General features: G+C 48.0%; 1 protein-coding gene across 6 annotated transcripts in view; it reads right to left on the bottom strand.

Moving 5' to 3' along the window:
• Positions 1 to 209: 209 nt before the first annotated feature.
• Positions 210 to 18,709, bottom strand: part of WDR25 (WD repeat domain 25) — a 144,723-nt gene continuing 126,223 nt past the window's right edge. For all 6 annotated transcript variants that reach the window (XM_059183118.1, XM_059183119.1, XM_059183120.1 and 3 more), the window contains 3 exons: positions 4,239 to 4,409; positions 1,202 to 1,342; positions 210 to 671 (listed from right to left, as the gene is read on the bottom strand). In XM_059183118.1, the coding sequence (XP_059039101.1) occupies positions 450 to 671; positions 1,202 to 1,342; positions 4,239 to 4,409 (534 nt within the window). In that variant the 3' untranslated portion in view covers positions 210 to 449. The remainder of the gene's footprint in view (positions 672 to 1,201; positions 1,343 to 4,238; positions 4,410 to 18,709) is intronic.

Here is an 18,709-nt window from a genome sequence, read left to right as displayed (position 1 = left end):
GGTGGGGACTGCCGTGCTCCCATACGGAGCTCCTGAGGGCAGCTCTAAGACCCAGAGCCCCCACTGGGCCCCCATGGCCCCAAGGGTCAGGTCCCTCATCAGCAGAGGGGGTGCCCCATCTCAAGCTCCCACTGGTCTATCCTGGAGCCCCAGAGGGCCTGAGAGGGCGCAGGCACAAGGCGGCGGCCAGCACACATCTGTCGCTGAGGTAACCTAAGAAAGAGCGGACACCCACATTTATTGAACAGCCACCTGCCAGCCACTTCCGCTAATGCGGGCCTCGCAACCCTGAGGCAAACACGTCTCTGTTCCCATTTTACAGATGTGGAAACCAAGGCTCAGAAGGTTTGACCGGAGGCAACGTCAGCACTTCCTCACCCCCACCCACCCCGAGGAACAATGGAAGCCCGGGGGCTGGCCAGCATCCAGAAGGCTCTGTACTAGGAGGCTCAGTGCCAGATCTTAACGTCGCCCTCCCAGGAGCAGGTGGCGAGGACGGAGGGCAGTACAGGGTGGAAGGCGGCGCCCACACAAGCCTCGGTATGCCCTGGCAGCGTGCGCGCCCGGCTGGCGGTGCGAAAGCTGTACAGCAGGACTCGGCCGTCGGCGCTGCCTGTCACCAGCAGGTCACCATCCGGGGAGCACTCGCAGCCCACCGAGTAGCCTTCTACCTGCAGAGGGCAACACAGAGGGTGAGTGGGCCACACAGCAGCGGCCTCAGCAGGCAGCCCGGGCTCCCTCCATAAGCCCGGGGCCCAGCAAGGAGCCTGCTGCGCGGAGCTGGTTGAGGGAATGCGGCTGGAATGGCTTCAGCAAAGCTGCGTGTCTGGTCTCTCACCGGCGGCCACGGGGTCCCCCGACCCCTTCTGCCCCAGGGAGGCAAGCCTCAGTGGGATAAGGGGACAGATGCAGAAAGAGCCCCCACCCCTGTCCTGTCCTCCCTCCCCCACCCCCATGGCCTGTCCTGTGAGCCACTAAGTCAGGGAAAACCTTTCCTGCCGGGCAGCTGGGGCCTGGACATAGGGCCGGGGGTGGCCCAGGGCGTTCAGTGAAGACCAGGCCACATGGCATGCGTCCCCTGGGAAACAGAAGAGAGAAACTACCCAGAAAGAGGGTCTGTGCACTCTGGGGCCCCAGGTCGACCGCGGGAGGCTATGGGGTCAGGGCTCTGCTCTTGAGCTGGGGGACAGGAACTCAGTACCTTGTGCCCTTCGTAGCGCCGCCTCCTGCTCATCCGGTAGGGCCACACAGCAGAAAAGAGAGCCAGATAGTTGCCATTGGTCTGCGCCAGGAACACAGGCTCCCGGGGGTGCAAAGCGAGGCTGGGACAGGTGTACCTCTCCTGAGAAACAGTAAGGCCACAGAGAGGGTCGAAAAGGCTCCCACTGCCCCGCAGCTCCAACAAACACGCCACCAGCTCTCTACTCTTGGATCCTCAGGTCCAGCCCCCACAGCTGGGCTTCCGGGTCTGTATGCATTTCCTAGGGCTGTTGTGACAAAATGCCACAAACTTGCTGGCTGAAAACTACTAACATTTACTCTTAGAGTCTTAGAAGTCAGAGGTCTCACCAGGCTAAAAGCAAAAGTGTCAGCAGAGCCACGTTCCTTCTAGAGGTTCGGAGGGTAATCTGTTTTCTTGCCCTTCCTGATATCCCTTGGTTCAGGGCCCTAGTGACGGACTGAAAAATGGCTCCCCAAACTACCTCTATCCCCTGATTCCTGGGCCCTGTAAATGTCACCTTATATGGCAAAAAATGTGGAAGAGCTGTCTTTGTAATTAAGTTAAGCTTCTTGAGGTGGGGATATTATCCCCTAATATTGCCCTAAATGCAATCACACGTGTCCTTAGAGAAGGAAGCCAGGAGATCAGACATCCAGAAAAGGTGACACAGAGACAGAGCAGAGGGTTTGAAGAAGCAGGGGCAGACACTCCCCCAGAGGCTCCAGACCAAATCTTGACTTGAACCCAGTGAGACTTAGTGGCCATCCGGCCTCCAAAACTGAGAGTGAATCTGTTAGTTTAAGCCACCAGCTCTGAGGTACTTTGCTACAGAGTGACAAGAAACAAGTCCACACACCCCCTCCCGCCTCCACGGGGAGCCCTCAGGGTAGCCGTGGCCCCCACACACGGTTAACTAGGAGGTGAACGGCCAGGCAAGAAGACGAAGGCACGAAGCAAGTGTTCAAAGCACAAGGCAAGGAGCCGGCACTGTCTGACAGGCTGGGTCACATGGAAACACCCCCACAAGCTCCCTTCTCGAGGCACCTGTTCTTCCTTTATTCTAAGTGTTGCCCTGAAGCCACATGGTCTAAAAGAGCCCAAACTCGGGGAGCCACATGGGGAGCAGGTGGAATACAGCCGTGGACTCCTGTGTCCGTCGGGGGCGCAGTGGCCATGGCCGCCTGCTAACAAGCTCCCCTGCATGCTGCCACCAAGTAGAGCGCCTGCTCAGCTGCCCAGGAAAGGTAGAAGTGTGATTTTTAAGAGGGCCAACGGCTGGGGCATTCAGCACTTCCCCCTCCACGACCTGCCCTGGTTTCTGCACAGGCTGTTGGACGCAGAATGCCAGGTGGCCAGGCGGGCCCATGCAGCACCCCCACAGCCTGTCCTTCCCAGCGGGTTACACGAGCTCCCTGCTATAAAGGTCTAGAGGCTGGTTTGCTCAGGGTCATGTAGAAGCTCCAGAGAAAAGGAAAAGCAGGGAAGGGGAGCAGGTATATATATATATATACACCTAGTATATATTTTTAAATTCAGCAGAGGGAGTACCAAAGAGATTAGCCATGGCATTAAAATCTTATAAGATGATGATGACAGACATGATGGCAAGGGTGGTGGTAATGATGATGGAAGTGGCGGTGATGATGATGGCGGTGATGATGATGGTGGCAGTGATGGTGACGACAGTGGTGGTGGCAGTGGTGGTGGTGGTGGTGGTGATGGTGATGGTGGTGGCGGCGGCGGTGGTGGTGATGGTGATGGAAGTGGCGGTGATGATGATGGTGGTGATGGTGAGGACAGTGGTGGTGGCAGTGGTGGTGGTGGTGGTGGTGGTGGTGGTGGTGGTGGTGGCAGCGGCGGTGGCCGTGATAGCGGTCTCGGTGGCGGTGATGGTGGTGGTGGTGATGGTGGTGATGATGGGTTGGTGGTGGTGATGTGATGCTGGTGATGGCGGCGGTGGTGATGTGATGGTGGTGGTGGTGTCGGTGATTTTGGTGATGGTGATGATGGTGGAGATGGTGGTGATGGTAATGATGGTGGTGGTGGTGGTGGTGGTGGTGATGGTGGTGATGGCGGCGGCGGTGATCGTGGTGATAGTGGTGGTGGTGGTGGTCGTGGTGGTGATGTGGTGGTGGTGGTGATGTGGTGATGGTGGTGTTGGTGGCGGCGATTGTGGTGATGGTGATGATGGTAGTGATGGTGGTGATGGTGGCGGTGACGGTGGTGGCGGCGGCGGTGGCGGTGATGGTTATGATGGTGGTGATGGTGATTTTGATGGTGGTAATGGTGATTTGAGTGGTGATGTGTGTTTGTGGTGATGGTGATGGTGGTGGTGGCGGTGGCGGTGGTGGTGATGATGTTGGATTTGATGGTGGTGACGGTGGTGACAGGTAATGCACTGATGGAGAGCCCCCTGTGCCTGGCATGTGCTAGATCCTTTATAAGCATCATCTCCTTCAATTCTCAGAAACCCTCTATGAGGTAAATAGCCTTCTCATCCTCAATTTCCTAAGAGGAAAATGAGAATCAAAGAGGCTACAGGACGGGCTTCTAAGTGGTGAATCCGGGACTCTAAGAGAGGGGGTCTAACCTTGGGTCCCTGCTTGAACTTCCAAGTCACAGCTTCTGCCAAACACACTTAGCAAGGGCGGGACAGAAACCTGGGGGCTGGCTGGGGTGGCAGAGGGAAAGCAGGAGTGTCTTGGGTTGTGTGGCTATCTTCTACTTATCTGGATGAATGGCCCCCCACACCCTCCCCTGCTGGGTGGCAAGGCCAGACAGAGGAGGACTAGGACAGTCATGGAGGTGCTGTGATCTGGAGCCTCTGGAAAGCTTTCCAGGCAGTCCTGGACCTGAGCTTGTGTCCCTGACCCAAGAGATTTCAGGCACCTGAATGGTCTCTAAAGATCCTGCCACTGAACCATCCTCACAGGAAGTAACCTGAGATCCCAACAGCTTAGGGCTACATCCTGCAGCTGAAGCAAAGAGAAAAGCAATGCCAAACAGGGTTTCTCACGTGGAAAATCTGGTTGGAGATTTTGGCAGAGCTCCGGAAGTCCCAGGCAATAATGGTGCGGTCAGCAGAGTCCCGGCTCGAAGCATCCGTGCTGCTCAGGAACTCAGAGCCTTCCTGGAGGAAGAGGATGTCCAAGGTCTGCTGGATGGTCGCCTTGTAGCTTCTCACGACCTGCAAGAGTGGGCACCTATCATGCTGCTGGGCCCCAGGAGTATAGGGCAGGTACGCGCGGGGACGGCCACCAAGGCTGCTGTATCTCCTAGCAGCCCAGCACTGCCCTCACTGGCCCCCAGACAGCAGGAGGGTCCACTGAGGGCAGTGCTGGGCTGCTAGGAGATACAGCCTTGCCTATGGCCCTTCCCCACAGACAGCCCTCCCTGTCACGTGCCCACCCACCTACTGACACATGGCCACCATCCACTGGCCACCCAGGGAGGCGTGATGATCTTTCCAATCACGCCAGTCACCTAGAGAGAGCAGCTGGAGACTAAGGAAAGTGAGCTCTGAGAAGGACCCATTGCCCAAGGGCACCTAAAGGGCATCAATGATGCCCTTTGACACCAGGCCGTATTTAGTGAGAGGCTTTTGCTTCTAAAGATGTCAAATAATTCACACTTCACAAAATTCCAGCCTCTTCTCTCTGGAACAGTAACTGTACTACAGAAAGCCAGAGTCCTTGGAGACCATAAAGCCAGAACCACAGTACACAGAGTAGCTTTAAAGACACTTTTACTTCTTAGCATCACGGCCAATATTTCACAGCTTCCTGTCTTGTAAACCAATATGTGATTAACTGTCAAGCACCTCTGTTTTCTCCAGAGCACTTTACCAGTCAACCTCCATTCTAAAGCAACTGGTTTAGGTTGGGGGCGGTCCCAGTACAGACAAGTAGCTCCACTTTACAAACGCACAGACAGCACACTCCAGACTGCAACATTCAGCAAGAGGCCAGGACAAGGTGGCCTCTGGCCTTCCTGCAGGTCTTGGCTGGCCTGTTTACCAGCTCCCAGGGCGCCACCATGTGGCCACAGCATAAACACAGTTCTCTGGTCCCTCGCCTGGGGCTCGGAAAGTCTTGACAAATTTTTTTTTTAACTGGAGTTCACAACCTTTAAAATTTTGCAGATATTATTTCCTATCATCCCCTTTTAAATGTGTGTAAGTCAAATTCACATTACATGCAGCACTCTATAAAGTCAGTTTAGGAGTTTTGAGACCCATTATCCAGATGAGGAACACTGAGGCTCAGAGATGTAGGGATATGCTTGAAGTACCACCACCAGGGTGGTAGGCTTTTCCCCATCCCTGCTGCTTCCCTGGGGCCCACAACCCAGTCTCCTACTGGCCACTCCCTACTCCAATAAATATGGGACAATTTCCCTGGGGAGGGTAAGGACAAATGCTGCTCTCTTCTGAGCCTCTTCAGAAGTAGCCCCTAGCTAAGCTGATTTCAGGAGATTTTGGAGATTTGGGAGCCTGAAGAGCAGTCCTGAGGCAGAAAAGAGAGGGCAGCCCTCCAGGCCTCTGAGCACGGGGCAGAAAGCCAACCTGTGGCTGCTCCCCTGCCCTGAGCCTCACAGCATGTGGACCGGGACAGGAGGCGGCGGCCGGGGGAGATGTCTCCCCAGCCCCGGCTGGAGGGGCCCAGCAGGGGTGCGGCTAGCCGAATGCTCCACCTGCCCAGTCTGAGGCCGGGGCCTGGGGCGGGGTGCCACACACCTTCACAGTCTCCAATACCAGCTCCCGTGAGTTTGCGCAACAGTCCAACTCACAAAAGTGCCTTCCAAGGCGGTGTTTGGAATCTGCTTCGGTGGGAGGGGAGAGAAGAGGGAGCGACGCCCCATAATCACGGCCCTGGAGCAATCTCTTGGGCAGCTCCTTCCATCCCAGCACCATTCCAGTCACACCTCACTTCAGCCACCCCAGGCCTCCACCTGCCTGGGCCTCATCGTCTTTCTTCCCCTTTCCCCAAAGCCCTCTCCATCACGGCCGCTCAGCTGAGCAGCAGGAAACCCAGAGACGGCCGGGGTAGCAAACACCAAGAGAAGAGTGCGTCTGGCCCGCCTGGCGTCCCTGGCTATGGCCTGCACACTGGGCAGTTTGTCCTCCCCAGCGGTGGGGGAGGCACAGAGGAGCCCCCAGAGCTACAGCATCTCACAGATAATGGCCCCTAGTGGGTGCGCACACATGCCAGGCAGTGCCTATCTCCCCGCAGGGGGCGTGGGCTCCGCGGGCAGGTTCCGGCCCACACACTGCAGCCCTCTCTCTGGCCGCAGCACCCTGACCCCTATAGGGGCTAGGGAAACACCTTTCCTGACCCTGGAAAGGATAGAGGAAGAAGAGGGCTCTCCTTGCCACTTCCGAGTGCCCAGGAAGTGGCAGCCGCTGAGCAGGCGTGCCACATAAATTAGCTTATGACAGCCCAGAGGTAGCTTTTCCCAGAGGGCGGCATGAGGGCCCAGAGAAAAGCAAGGTGCCAGGGGCCCTCGGCCTGTCCTTGACGGGACTACCTGCAAGCCCACCAACACACCTGCCTCCAAAGACAAACTTTCCAGGAGAATGAAAACCATTGTTCTGTACGTTCCTGAGAGCGGATGGGAACGGCCCAAATCATTAGGGCACCATAAAACTGAATGGCCGAGAAACAAGCCGTGTTCTGGGCGATCCCCGCCAATAACGCTGCTGTAAGTGGCAGGCTGACCTTTGAAGTGATCGCCACTGAACGTGATTTACTCGCCTTCACAACTGCTCCTGCCCCAGGAAAGAGCAGAGGAGCCATTTGTGTGTCTAGCTGGTGGGTTTTATGGTGACCTTAATTACACCGACAGCTGGTGTGTCCCACCCCAGGGGCATGGGACGGTGCGACGCGGCCTAACCAGCTGGATCCAGAAGGGAGCCCTCCTCGGACTCTTCTGGCAGCTGGCGGCCTCTGTCAGGTAAGCAGATACTTGGCTGAAGGCTCTGGCTTTGGGGAAAATGGGAGACGTAATCCACACCACGATATACTCAGGTATGAAAATCACGCAACATCCCTGAAATCTGACACCTGCTTGGCCCAGCAGACAAACCTGGGAAACTCTGGGCGGACTCTTGATTCATCCAAAGCACAGGCTGCCCTTCCTTGTGTCCCTGCCCCTTCCAAAGTGCATGGGTTTGAGGCGCAGGCTGGGCTCCAGTTCTGGCCCAGCTGCTGACTTTCTGGATGCCTCGGAGAGTCCCCTCCCTCCGCAGACCTGGCTTTCTGGTCATCACCACAAAGGGCCTGGACTGGCAAAGCAAACCTCAGCCCCTGGGAGCTGCTGGGCCCCAGAAAGGAGGAGGGCTGGGGTGCCCTAGCTCCCTGACCCCAGCCCACCACTTCACTGCACCCAAGCCTGAGGAAAGGCAAGGGGACATAGTGCTCTGGCTCCCGTGGGATGCCGTGCTCCCTCAGTCACCTGCCTACCCCACAGGACCATGAGTTCCTGGGGACCGGCACCTGTCCCATTTCCGGGTCGCCCCTAGGGCAGCACTGGGTCTGCACAGCACAGGCGTTACGAAGCTGAGTTGAACTGATGGCTGGAGGATACGGGAATGAGTGGTTGCACAAATGGACGAGCGAACAAACAGAAAGCGTGAAAAGCAGGGACTTTAAGGTCACTAGCTCCCAGCGACATCCTGGAACTTGGGGCTGAGCCAACACATGGCGAGCTGCCACCACTGGCTCCGTTAGACATCCTTGGAGAGGACATTCATTCTCAGGGTCCTCCTGTGGTCCTGGACACGGAGACAAAGGAAACCTGACTCTCAAGGAACTCTGAGACCACGGCAGGCGTGGGAGGCAGAAGGAGCCCGTCTCGCTCACTGTCACAGCCCCGCTTGCCCTGTGGAGGCTGGTGGAGGCCTCCCTCCCTGGGAGAGCGCCCAAGCTCTCAGGCAGACGCCCTGGAGCCCTGCTGCTGAACTTCACCATCCTGGGCAACCAGGCCCGACCGCCTCAGCCTGCGCACCTGTAAGGCGAGGAGAGTAATGGGGCCGGCAGCAAACAAAGCCAATGTGCCTGGTCAGCGCTGACCCGAAGCAGATATCCAGAAACCCTCTCTTCTGGAGCCAGCCGGAACCAGTGTGCCCAGCTTGGAGCCATGGGTCCTTGGGCAAGTTTCTTCTCCCCAGAGTTCAATCTCTTCTCCCTGAAAATAAACCCTGAGGTCTCTTCAAATGCTAAGATGTCAGGAACTACGCATAAAATAAGGCAGGAGAAGTGAGCAAAGGGCCCCTTTCTATAAGTGAAGTTCACAGAAGCAGCCAAACACAGAGCACAGTGGACACCAAAAAGGGCTCTATTAATAAATTTTAAAAGGATCAGAAATTTATGTTAAAAAAAAAATAGAAAAGGGACCTGAATGAGTTTTTCTACAACCTGGAGCTGGGGGAACCATTCTTAGCCATGACTCTGAGGCCAGAAGCAATGAGAAGAAAAATGGGTTAACCTGGCTACATGAAAATAATACTAATAATTTTAAAAACTATTGCATAGCACCAAAAAAAAGTAAATAAAAATGACAAATGGGAGAAATATTTGCAACTTATGTTAGAGGTAAAGGTTACCATCCCTACTACACAGTTTCTCAAAAGAGATGATAAAGACCCAGTAGCTCTACAAAAAAGTGCTAGAGAAGGGAACACAGAGTTCACAAAAAAGGAAATGTAATTGGTCCTTTGATTTGCTCATAACAAGAGAAATGCAAATTTAAATTACACAGAGGTAGCACTTCTTACCTATCAAATTAGCAAAATCTCAGTTTGACAACACACTCCATTAGGCAGCTGTGGGGCATTAGCTAACTGGACACGCTGTTGACAGAAACACAAAATGACACAATCCCCATGGAGAGAACTGGGGCAACATCGAGGAAGAATACATGCCTTGTTTCTCAGCAATCTGCAGGATCCAGCAAAGCAACCTGCAGGAACGATCCCAAAGGTCTACCGGCAAAACCCCAAAAAGATGTAAGTACCCCACCAATAAAAGCAGCAATACTTATAAAAATAAAAAACTGGAAATAACCCAAACGTATATCTAGAAGGGACCAGTGGAATAAACCTTCGAACACCCACACTCCGGAATACGATGCAGCCACCAACAGCGGGGCCTGCCCTACCCCCCTACTGCGGGGAGGCCTCCAAGGCACACAGTCCCGTAAGAAAAGCCCCAGGTGGCAGAGAAGCAGTGTACGAGGTGAACGGAAGTGGGGACAGGAACGTGTGTGTGTGTGTGTGTGTGTGTGTGTGTGGCTTGCTTCCATTCAAAACAACAGCAAAGGGGCTCCTGGGTGGCTCAGTGGAGTAAAGCCTCTGCCTTCGGCTCAGGTCATGATCCCAGGGTCCTGGGATTAAGCCCCACATCAGGCTCCATGCTCAGCGGCCAACCTGCTTCCCCTTCTCTCTGCCTGCCTCTCTGCCTACTTGTCTCTGTCTGTCAAACAAATAAAAATAAAATCTTAAAAAAAAAACCCAGGCCACGGTCGCCAAACTGTGGAAAGAACCAAGATGCCCTTCAACAGACGAATGGATGAGGAAGATGTGGTCCATAGACACTATGGAGTATGATGCCTCCATCAGAAAGGATGAATACCCAACTTTTGTAGCAACATGGACGGGACTGGAAGAGATTATGCTGAGTGAAATAAGTCAAGCAGAGAGAGTCAATTATCATATGGTTTCACTTATTTGTGGAGCATAACAAATAGCATGGAGGACAGTGAGAGATGGAGAGGAGAAGTGAGTTGGGGGAAATTGGAAGGGGGAGAAGAACCATGAGAGACTGTGGACTCTGAGAAACAATCTGAGGGGTCTGAAGGGGCGGGGGGATGGGAGGTTGGGGGAACCAGGTGGTGGGTATTAGAGAGGGCACGGATTGCATGGAGCACTGGGTGTGGTGCAAAAACAACGAATACTGTTACAATGAAAATAAATTTTAAAAAAATTAAAAAAAAAAAACCAGCAAGATAAACCAGAAACTAAAGAAGTAAATAATGAGAGAAAGAGAATGGAGGAGACAGGATTAGAGACAGAAATTAAAGATGTCTGCAAGGGGCCAAACAGTAAATAGTTCAGGGTTCTGGGGACACATACCATGTTACTGCTGCTTACTCTCCTGTGTGCGTGTACGTGGGTGCAGGTGTGGGCACACATGTGCAGACATGTGTATGCTGAAGCCATTCTTCTTTTAGGATTGTATTTATTTTAGAGAGAGAGTACGTGCAAGTGCAAGGGGGAGGGGCAGGAGAGAGGATCTCAAGCAGATGCCCTGCTGAGTGTGCAGCCGACAGCGGGGCTCGATCTCTCGGCCCTGAGACCACGACCTGATTGGAAATCAAGAGCTGGGACACTTAACTGACTGTGCCACCAGGCACCCCTAGAAACCATTCTTAGCTCAAGGACCGTACGAAGCCGGTGGCAGGCCAGAGAGGGCCTACAAGCTATAGGTTTTCCAGTTTCTCCTCTAGAGTCATGTACATATTTTATAAAACAACAATGCAACCAAATTAACATGATGCAGGCTCTAGATGTGAAAGTAAAATTAAGCAAAGAAAACTAACCGTGTGTTGAGCTGGTAGCTTAACCACACAAACGGGATTTATTTTGAGACACTAAAGCTCACTAATATAATGGCATATCCTTGGTTGAATACACATTCTGAACAGAAAATCAGCAATTTGATGGTAGATCCAACTGGACATGCTCTGCAGATCAAAAAACCCACACGAAACCTTAAACAAACCTGTCCGCAGTCATCGCACAGCTCATGTTGATATATATCCCCTGAACTGTGCAAAGGCAGATAGAAATAAAAATTTCCAGTATAAAAAAGAAAAAATACATAAAACCAAAGAAGTTAAAGAAAAATTCTATAATCTTAAATTTGAGCTGAGGGGGGAAAAATCAGTATTTTTTCTTTTTTAAGATTTTATTTTTAAGTAATCTCCACACCCCACACAGGGCTTAAATTTATAACCCCGAGATCAAGAGTCACATACTCCGTCAACCGAGCCAGCCCAGTGCCCATGATGTATTTTTTCTTAACAGCAAAAACCTATCCTAGCTCTGTCTACAGAAGGGGCCTAGAAACAAGGAGCAACCACACCATTCATACTCTGGCCTCTAAACCCTGCCAAACCCAGAAGTGACAGATGACAGACCTCAGCACCACAACAGTGGCTATATCTGTCTAGCATATGTTTAAGAAGGTAAAGGAAAGCGGGGCACCTGGGTGGCTCAGTTGGTGGAGCACTGACTCTTGATTTCTGCTCAGATCATGATCTCAGAGCTGTGAGACCGAGCCCCACTGTCACACTCCACGCTGCTTAAAATTCTCTCCCTCTGCCCTTCCCCATCCCAACGTGTGGAAGGAATGCTCTCCCTCTTAAAAAAAGGAGGGGGAGGGAGTGAGGGACATTGGGGAGGGTATGTGCTATGGTGAGTGCTGTGAATTGTGTAAGACTGATGAATCACAGACCTGTACCCCTGAAACAAATAATACATTATATGTTAATTTTTAAAATTAATAAATGATAATTTAAAAACAGAAAAAAAGAAAAAGACAAGGGTAGAGGCAAAAGTGACCATGGTCGGTAGACACGTGGAGGATGTAGGAGTCCCCCACTGAACTTCTAGGGATGAAATACACAATGTTTGAGATGAAAAAACACATTAGATGGGATTAACGGCAAATGAGATGCTGCCAAAAAAAAAAATTAGTAAACTAGAAGACAGAACAATTGAAATTATTCAAAACATAGCAAAGAGGGAAAAAAAAGACTGGATTTAAATATGAAATCTACTTTTAACCCAAAATGGAATAAGCCTGTTATGGCTTCTTATTCTCTCCTACCAATTACAACTAAAAGCTCTGGACAAAATTCAAGAAGCAACTACTTAAAGGCTTTAAAGAGTAAATAATAGCAAGTGGGCTGGGGAGGGAAATAAAAATTTGAAAGCTAAGGGCCTAGATTTGTGGGGTTTGGGGAAGGGGTTTGCTTGTTTGCTGGCTTTTAACTCCTGACTTTGACAAATGGACTTACTGTATTAAGGAACTACATAGTGACCATGGACAGCAAAAATTCTGAAATAAATCTGTCATTCTGGTCAAAGGAACAAGAAAATGGGCCCTTGTAAGCCAGAGAGTACGGGGAAAATTTTAAAATATATCCACTTTCTCTCCTACCCGGACCCAACACCAGCCCCAACTGCAGGACCGCAGTGCTCTGAGGGTGCAGCACAAGTACCCAAAACTCGGACAGAAAACATCTGAATAGAGGATCTGGGGGAAAGGGCCTTTATTATAACAACCATAAGGGGAGAACTGCATTGCTTTTCTCCTCTACTCTCTCTGGCTGCTTCGCCTTGAAAGGAATCCTAGTTAGTATATACCATGGCGAGGCAGAAGGCCAACAGTCTGAGACAATGTCATCTCTCGGCCAGAAGAACCAGGAAAGGATATCCTGGGGCCAGACGGTGTGGGAGAAATTCCAAAGAGGAGAGAGCTGAGAATCCTCTAGTTCTGTGTCTGAGCCGACATGCACCGCAGGACAATCCCTAAGCAATACAGTCACAGACACAATCAAAGAAGCACAACCGAAAACAGGAGAAGCAGAATATCATATAACCACTGCCCAAGTCTGAAACTAACCCCTTCATGGCCCAGCACCACAAAGGGTCAGAACACTGCAATGAAAATGGAGCCACCGCCTAATGAAAGAAAGAACTTGGAGTCTGAATCTAACGTGGTTAGTTGCTGTTAAGACAAACAAATCACTATTCTCCATAGGACTTTAATAGGACCCAGGATCTTACCATATAATATTCAAAATATGCAGGATATATTCTGAAGTAAATAGACATATAAAGAACCAGGAAAATGTAAATAGTAACCAGCACAAAAGAGAAATGACAGATGTCAGCCCTGAAGTGACCCAGATGCTGGAATTACAAGACACAATTAAATAGTGACTATAATGATCCCCAATGACAAAAGATAAACATTCTTTTTCCAAAACAATATTTTATTTATTTATTTATTTGACAGAAAGAGAGAGAGTGTACAAGCAGGAGGAACAGGTGAGGGAGAAACAGGCTCCCCACTGAAAAGGGAACCTGATGCAGGCCTCAATCCCAGAACCCTGGGATCATGACCTGAGCCAAAGGCAGATGCTTAACCAACTGAGGCACCCAGGTGCCCCAGGAACTACATTTTTTTTTTTAAAGATTTTATTTATTTATTTGACAGAGAGAAATCACAAGTAGATGGAGAGGCAGGCAGAGAGAGAGAGAGGGAAGCAGGCTCCCTGCTGAGCAGAGAGCCCGATGCGGGACTCGATCCCAGGACCCTGAGATCATGACCTGAGCTGAAGGCAGCAGCTTAACCCACTGAGCCACCCAGGCGCCCCATTTTTTTTTTTAAATAGAAAAATTTAGAACTGTAAAAAAAAAAAATCATAGAATAAGCTCAATAACAAAATGGAAGTGACAAAAGAAAGACTCTGTGAACCTGAAGACAGATCGACAGGAATGATACAATCTGAAAAAAAAATTATTTATAGACCCTTAGGAACCTGTGGGATAATACCAAAAACTTAAGTATTTTTGTCACTGGAGTTCCTAAAGGAAAGGGGAAAGACAGCAGAGCAGAAGAATATATATGCTTGTTGACTGAAAGTACCCAAATTTGGCAAAAGGCATAAACTTAGAGTCAAGAGGCCCACAAGCCACGAAGAGGATACCAAGGAAAACCAAGCCCCGACACATCACAATAAAACCGCTGAAAAGCTAAAGGAGAAACCTTGAAAGCACCAGGAGAGAAACGAAGCATCACAGGAAGCAATCTGAAGGACTAGGGGTATCAGAAACTGTGGCGGGCAGGCGACTGCGGACACGGTGAAAGTGGTGACAGGATGGAGCGCCAGCGCAAGATGCTACAGACAAAAGCATGTCTTTGGGAATGAAGGGGACATAAAGACTTTCACAGATGAAGAAAAGCTAAGTAAATGTATCATCAGCAGACCTGCTCTCTCTACAACAAATGCCAGCCGGGTGCCTTGAAACACATTTTTTAAAAAGATTATTTATTTATTTATATATTTGACAGAGAAATCACAAGTAAGCAGAAAGGCAGGCAGAGAGAGAGGGGGAAGCAGGCCCCCCACCGAGAGAGAGCCTGATGCAGGACCTGATTCCAGCACCCTGGGATCATGACCTGAGCCGAAGGCAGAGGCTTAACCCACTGAGCCCCCCAGGTGCCCCCGGAAACACATTTTAAATACAAAGATAGAAATAGATTAAAAGTGGGGCACTTGGGTGGCGCAGTGGGCTAAAGCCTCTGCCTTCGGCTCAGGTCATGATCTCAGGGTCCTGGAATGGAGCCCCAAGTTGGGCTCTCTGCTCAGCAGGGAGCCTACTTCCTCCTCTCTCTCTCTGCCTGCTTCTCTGCCTACTTGTGATCTCCTTCTGTCAAATAAACAAAAATAAAAATAAAAAAAATCTTAAAAAGAAATAGATTAAAAGTAAAAACATGGAAAAGATATGTCATGCTAACAGTAATCAAAGTAAATCAGGAACCCTTAGGTTAATAACAGACAGAGGAGATTTCAGAATAAAGAATATCACCAGGGATAAAGAAAGTCTTTCATAATGATTATAGAGTCAATTCATCAGGGAAACATAACAATCCTCAATGGTTATGAACCTAATAACAGAGCCTCAAAATAAATGAAGGAAAACTAATAGAACTTAAAAAGGAAATAAGACAAATTCACTCTTCTAGTCACATATTTCAACCAGCTGCTCTTAACTCAGAGAACAAATGGTCAGAAATATCAGAAAGGAGACAGAGGACTTGAGTCACACAATTTGCTAATTCAACCAAATTGAGACGTCTACAACACTACTCTCAACAACAGGAGAATAAACATTATTTTCAATTACACACGGAACATTTACCAACGTAGAACACATTCTAGAACGTCAAACAAGTCTCAATAAACTTAAAAGGATTCAAACACACAATGTATGTTATATACCACAATGGAATTAAAAATCAATAAAAGATATCTGGAAAATTCCCAAGTATTCAGAATCTAAACAGCACACTCCTGTAATAATCCAGGGAGCAAGAAGAAATTTAAAAAGCTATTAGAGGGGCGCCTGGGTGGCTCAGTGGGTTAAGCCTCTGCCTTAGGCTCAGGACATGATCTCAGGGTCCTGGGATCGAGTCCCGTATCAGGTTCTCTGCTCAGCAAGGAATCTGCTTCCCCCCTCTCTCTGTCTGCCTCTCTGCCTACTTGTAATCTCTCTCTGTCAAATAAATAAATAAAATCTTTTAAAAAATTTAAAAAAATAAAAAGCTATTAGAAAGTATTTTTAACTGAATAAAACTGAAACCACAATGTATCAACAGTTGCGTTAACATTAACGTAGTTGTGACTCCCAGAGGGAAATTAACGTAACAATCCCCCCTTTCCCACGGTTTTGCTTCCCAGAGGTTCAGTCACCGAGGTCAGCTGTGGTCCAGATGGAGATGATCCCCCTTCTGGCCTATTGTCAGGAGGTCAGTGGTAGCCTAACGCTACCGTCACATGCCCAAGTCACTCATTTCACCTTATCATTTTATCATCCCACATTTTATCATCCCACATCATCACAAGAAAAAGAAGGGGAAGTACAATATAAGATATTTTGAGAAAGAGACCATATTCACATAACTATTATATTGTTATATTGTTATATTATTAGTTATTATTGCTAATCTATTACTGTGCCTAATTTATAAATTAAACTTTATCATAAACATGTATGTATAGGGAAAAACACAGTATATCGTATATACAGGGTTCAGTCCCATTGTGGCTTCAGGCATCCACTGGAGGTCTTGGAACACGTCCATCATGGACAAGGAGGAGAGCTCCTAGGGCACTGAAGATCTATGTTAGAAAAGAACAAAAGTCTCAACTTCTAATTTAAGAAACTAGAAGAAGAATACAAAGTTTAACCCAAGGTTTAAACAGAAGGAAATAATTAAGAAAAGAAATCATTAAGCTTTTAAAAGTAAAAGAAACAAAGAAAAATCAATGAAACAAAAATCTGGTACTTTGGAAAGGTCAATGAAATTAACAAGGCTCTAGACAATTCATGCCAAAAAATTAGATAACTTTGATGAAAGAAGAAAACTTCTTGAAGGATACAAACTCCCAAAGTCGCTCAGAGAGAAAGAGAACACTGGAATAATCCCGTATTTATTAAATAAATTTTGTCTGAGGTTTCAAATCTTCTCCAAAAGAAAATTTCAGGCTGAGACAACTTCACTAGTCACTTCCAGAAAATAGAGAAGAAATAATAGCAACTCTAAATAAACTCTTCCAGCAAACTGGGGAGAAAGGAACAGTGCCAAAGTCATTCTATGAGGCCAGCATTGCCCTGATACCAAAAGGAGACAAAGATATTACGAGAGAAGGAAAGAGCAAGATCCCTTTGAACACGGATGTGAAGATTCTTCACACATTTTAGCCAACAGAATCCCAAATGATACAAAGGGGATAATAAGTCATGATCAACTGGCATTTATCCCAAGAATGCAAGGTTATTTTAATAACTGAAAACTCTATTGACAAAACCTACCACATTAACTGAGTAAGTAAGAAAAACATATTATCCCTCAAAAGATGTCAGAAAAGCAACTGACAAAATCCAACATTCATTCACAATAACAACTCTCAACAAACTAGGAATAAAATGGAATGTCCTGAAATTCACAGGGGCAGCTACAAAAATACATAGCTAACATATGTAACCATGAAAAAGAATGAATACTTCCCCTCTAATACCAAGAACAAGGCAAGGATGTCCACCTCGCCTCTTCATTTCAAAACAGGTCTGGAGGCTTAAGCCAGTGCACTAAGCTGGAAGGAAGGGACAGAACGCAGCATCGGAGGGAGGAGGAAAAGGCATCCAGATTGGAAAAAAAAGAATTAAAGTTGCCTTTATTCACAGATGACATGATCATCTTTGCAGAAAATACAATATCTACAAAAAAGCAACTAGAAATAATAAATGACTTAGAGTTAGGGAATTCAGGATGAATATACAAAAATAGGTGTATTTCCATATACCACCAATATACAATTAGAAAATTACAATAGTGTAAAAATATAAATACATAAGGGTAAGACTAACAACAATGTGGAAGAGCTATACAGTGAAAACTACAAGACACTGGTGAAAGAAATTAAACTAGATATATTCTTTTAAAGATTTATTCATTTTAGAGAGAGAGAGTGTTCATAGACATGTGGGGGGTGGGTAGAGCAGAGGGAGAGAGAAGCAGAGAAACAGACTCCTCACTGAGCGCAGAGCCCTAAGTAGGGCTCAATCCCACGACCCTGAGATCATGGCCTAAGCCAAAATCAAGTTGGACATTTAACAGACTGAGCCACCCAGGCACTCCAAACTAGATTTAAATAAATGGAGAAGTATACTATGCTTCTGGATTGAAAGACTTGAAATTGTTAAGAATTCAATTCTCCTCCAGAACTGGTTGGTAGATTACATACAATATCGTTCAAAGTTCAAGCAGGCCTTTTGGGGTAGAAAATTGACAATGTGGTTATAAAATTGAAATATAAGTGCAAAGAACCTAGAACAGTCAAAACAATTTTGAACAAGAAAAGAATTGGAAGACTTCTACTATCTGATTTCAAGACTCATTAGATGAAAATAATGAGAAAGATTAAAAGAAAACAATGGGGTACTGGTATAAAGACAAAGTAAGTAACGGGAGAGAAGATATTATAAAAATAGACCTACACAGGGACACCTGAGTGGCTCAGTTGGTTAAGCAGCTGCCTTCGGCTCAGGTCATGATCCCAGGGTCCTGGGATCGATCAAGTCCCGTATCAGGCTCTTTGCTCAGCAGGGAGCCTGCTTCTCTCTCTGCCTCTGCCTGCCATTCTGCATGCTTGTGCTTTCCGATAAATAAATATAGTCTAAAACAAAAAATAAACCTAGACATATTCAGTCAAGAATTTTCCCATAGTTACAAAGGTGTGGGTATTGTTTGCAATAAATGTTGCAGGAATACTGAATATCCACGTGCAAAACCAGGAATTTCTATCCATTACCTCGTACGATGTACAGAAATTAATATGAGATGGACCACAAATTAATAAAAAGCACAAAACTATACAACCTCTGCTACTAAACACAGAAGCAAATCTTGGTGGCCTTAGGTGCGGCAAAGTTTGCTTAGACATGACACTAACAGCATGATCAGAAAAGAAAAACAATGAGAAATTAAACTTTATCAAAAATTTTAAATTCTCTTCCAAAAATACATTGAAAACGAAAATATAACCCACGCACTGGGAGGAAGTATTTGCAAATCATACATGTGATAAACATATATATATATAGAGAGAGAGAGAGAGAGAGAGAGAACTCTC

The sequence above is a fragment of the Mustela lutreola genome, chromosome 7 (genome assembly GCF_030435805.1).
Source record: "Mustela lutreola isolate mMusLut2 chromosome 7, mMusLut2.pri, whole genome shotgun sequence".
Lineage (NCBI taxonomy): Eukaryota > Metazoa > Chordata > Mammalia > Carnivora > Mustelidae > Mustela > Mustela lutreola.
The sequence above is the reverse complement of the archived record's forward strand: the minus strand, read 5'-3'. Positions and strand labels throughout refer to the sequence as shown.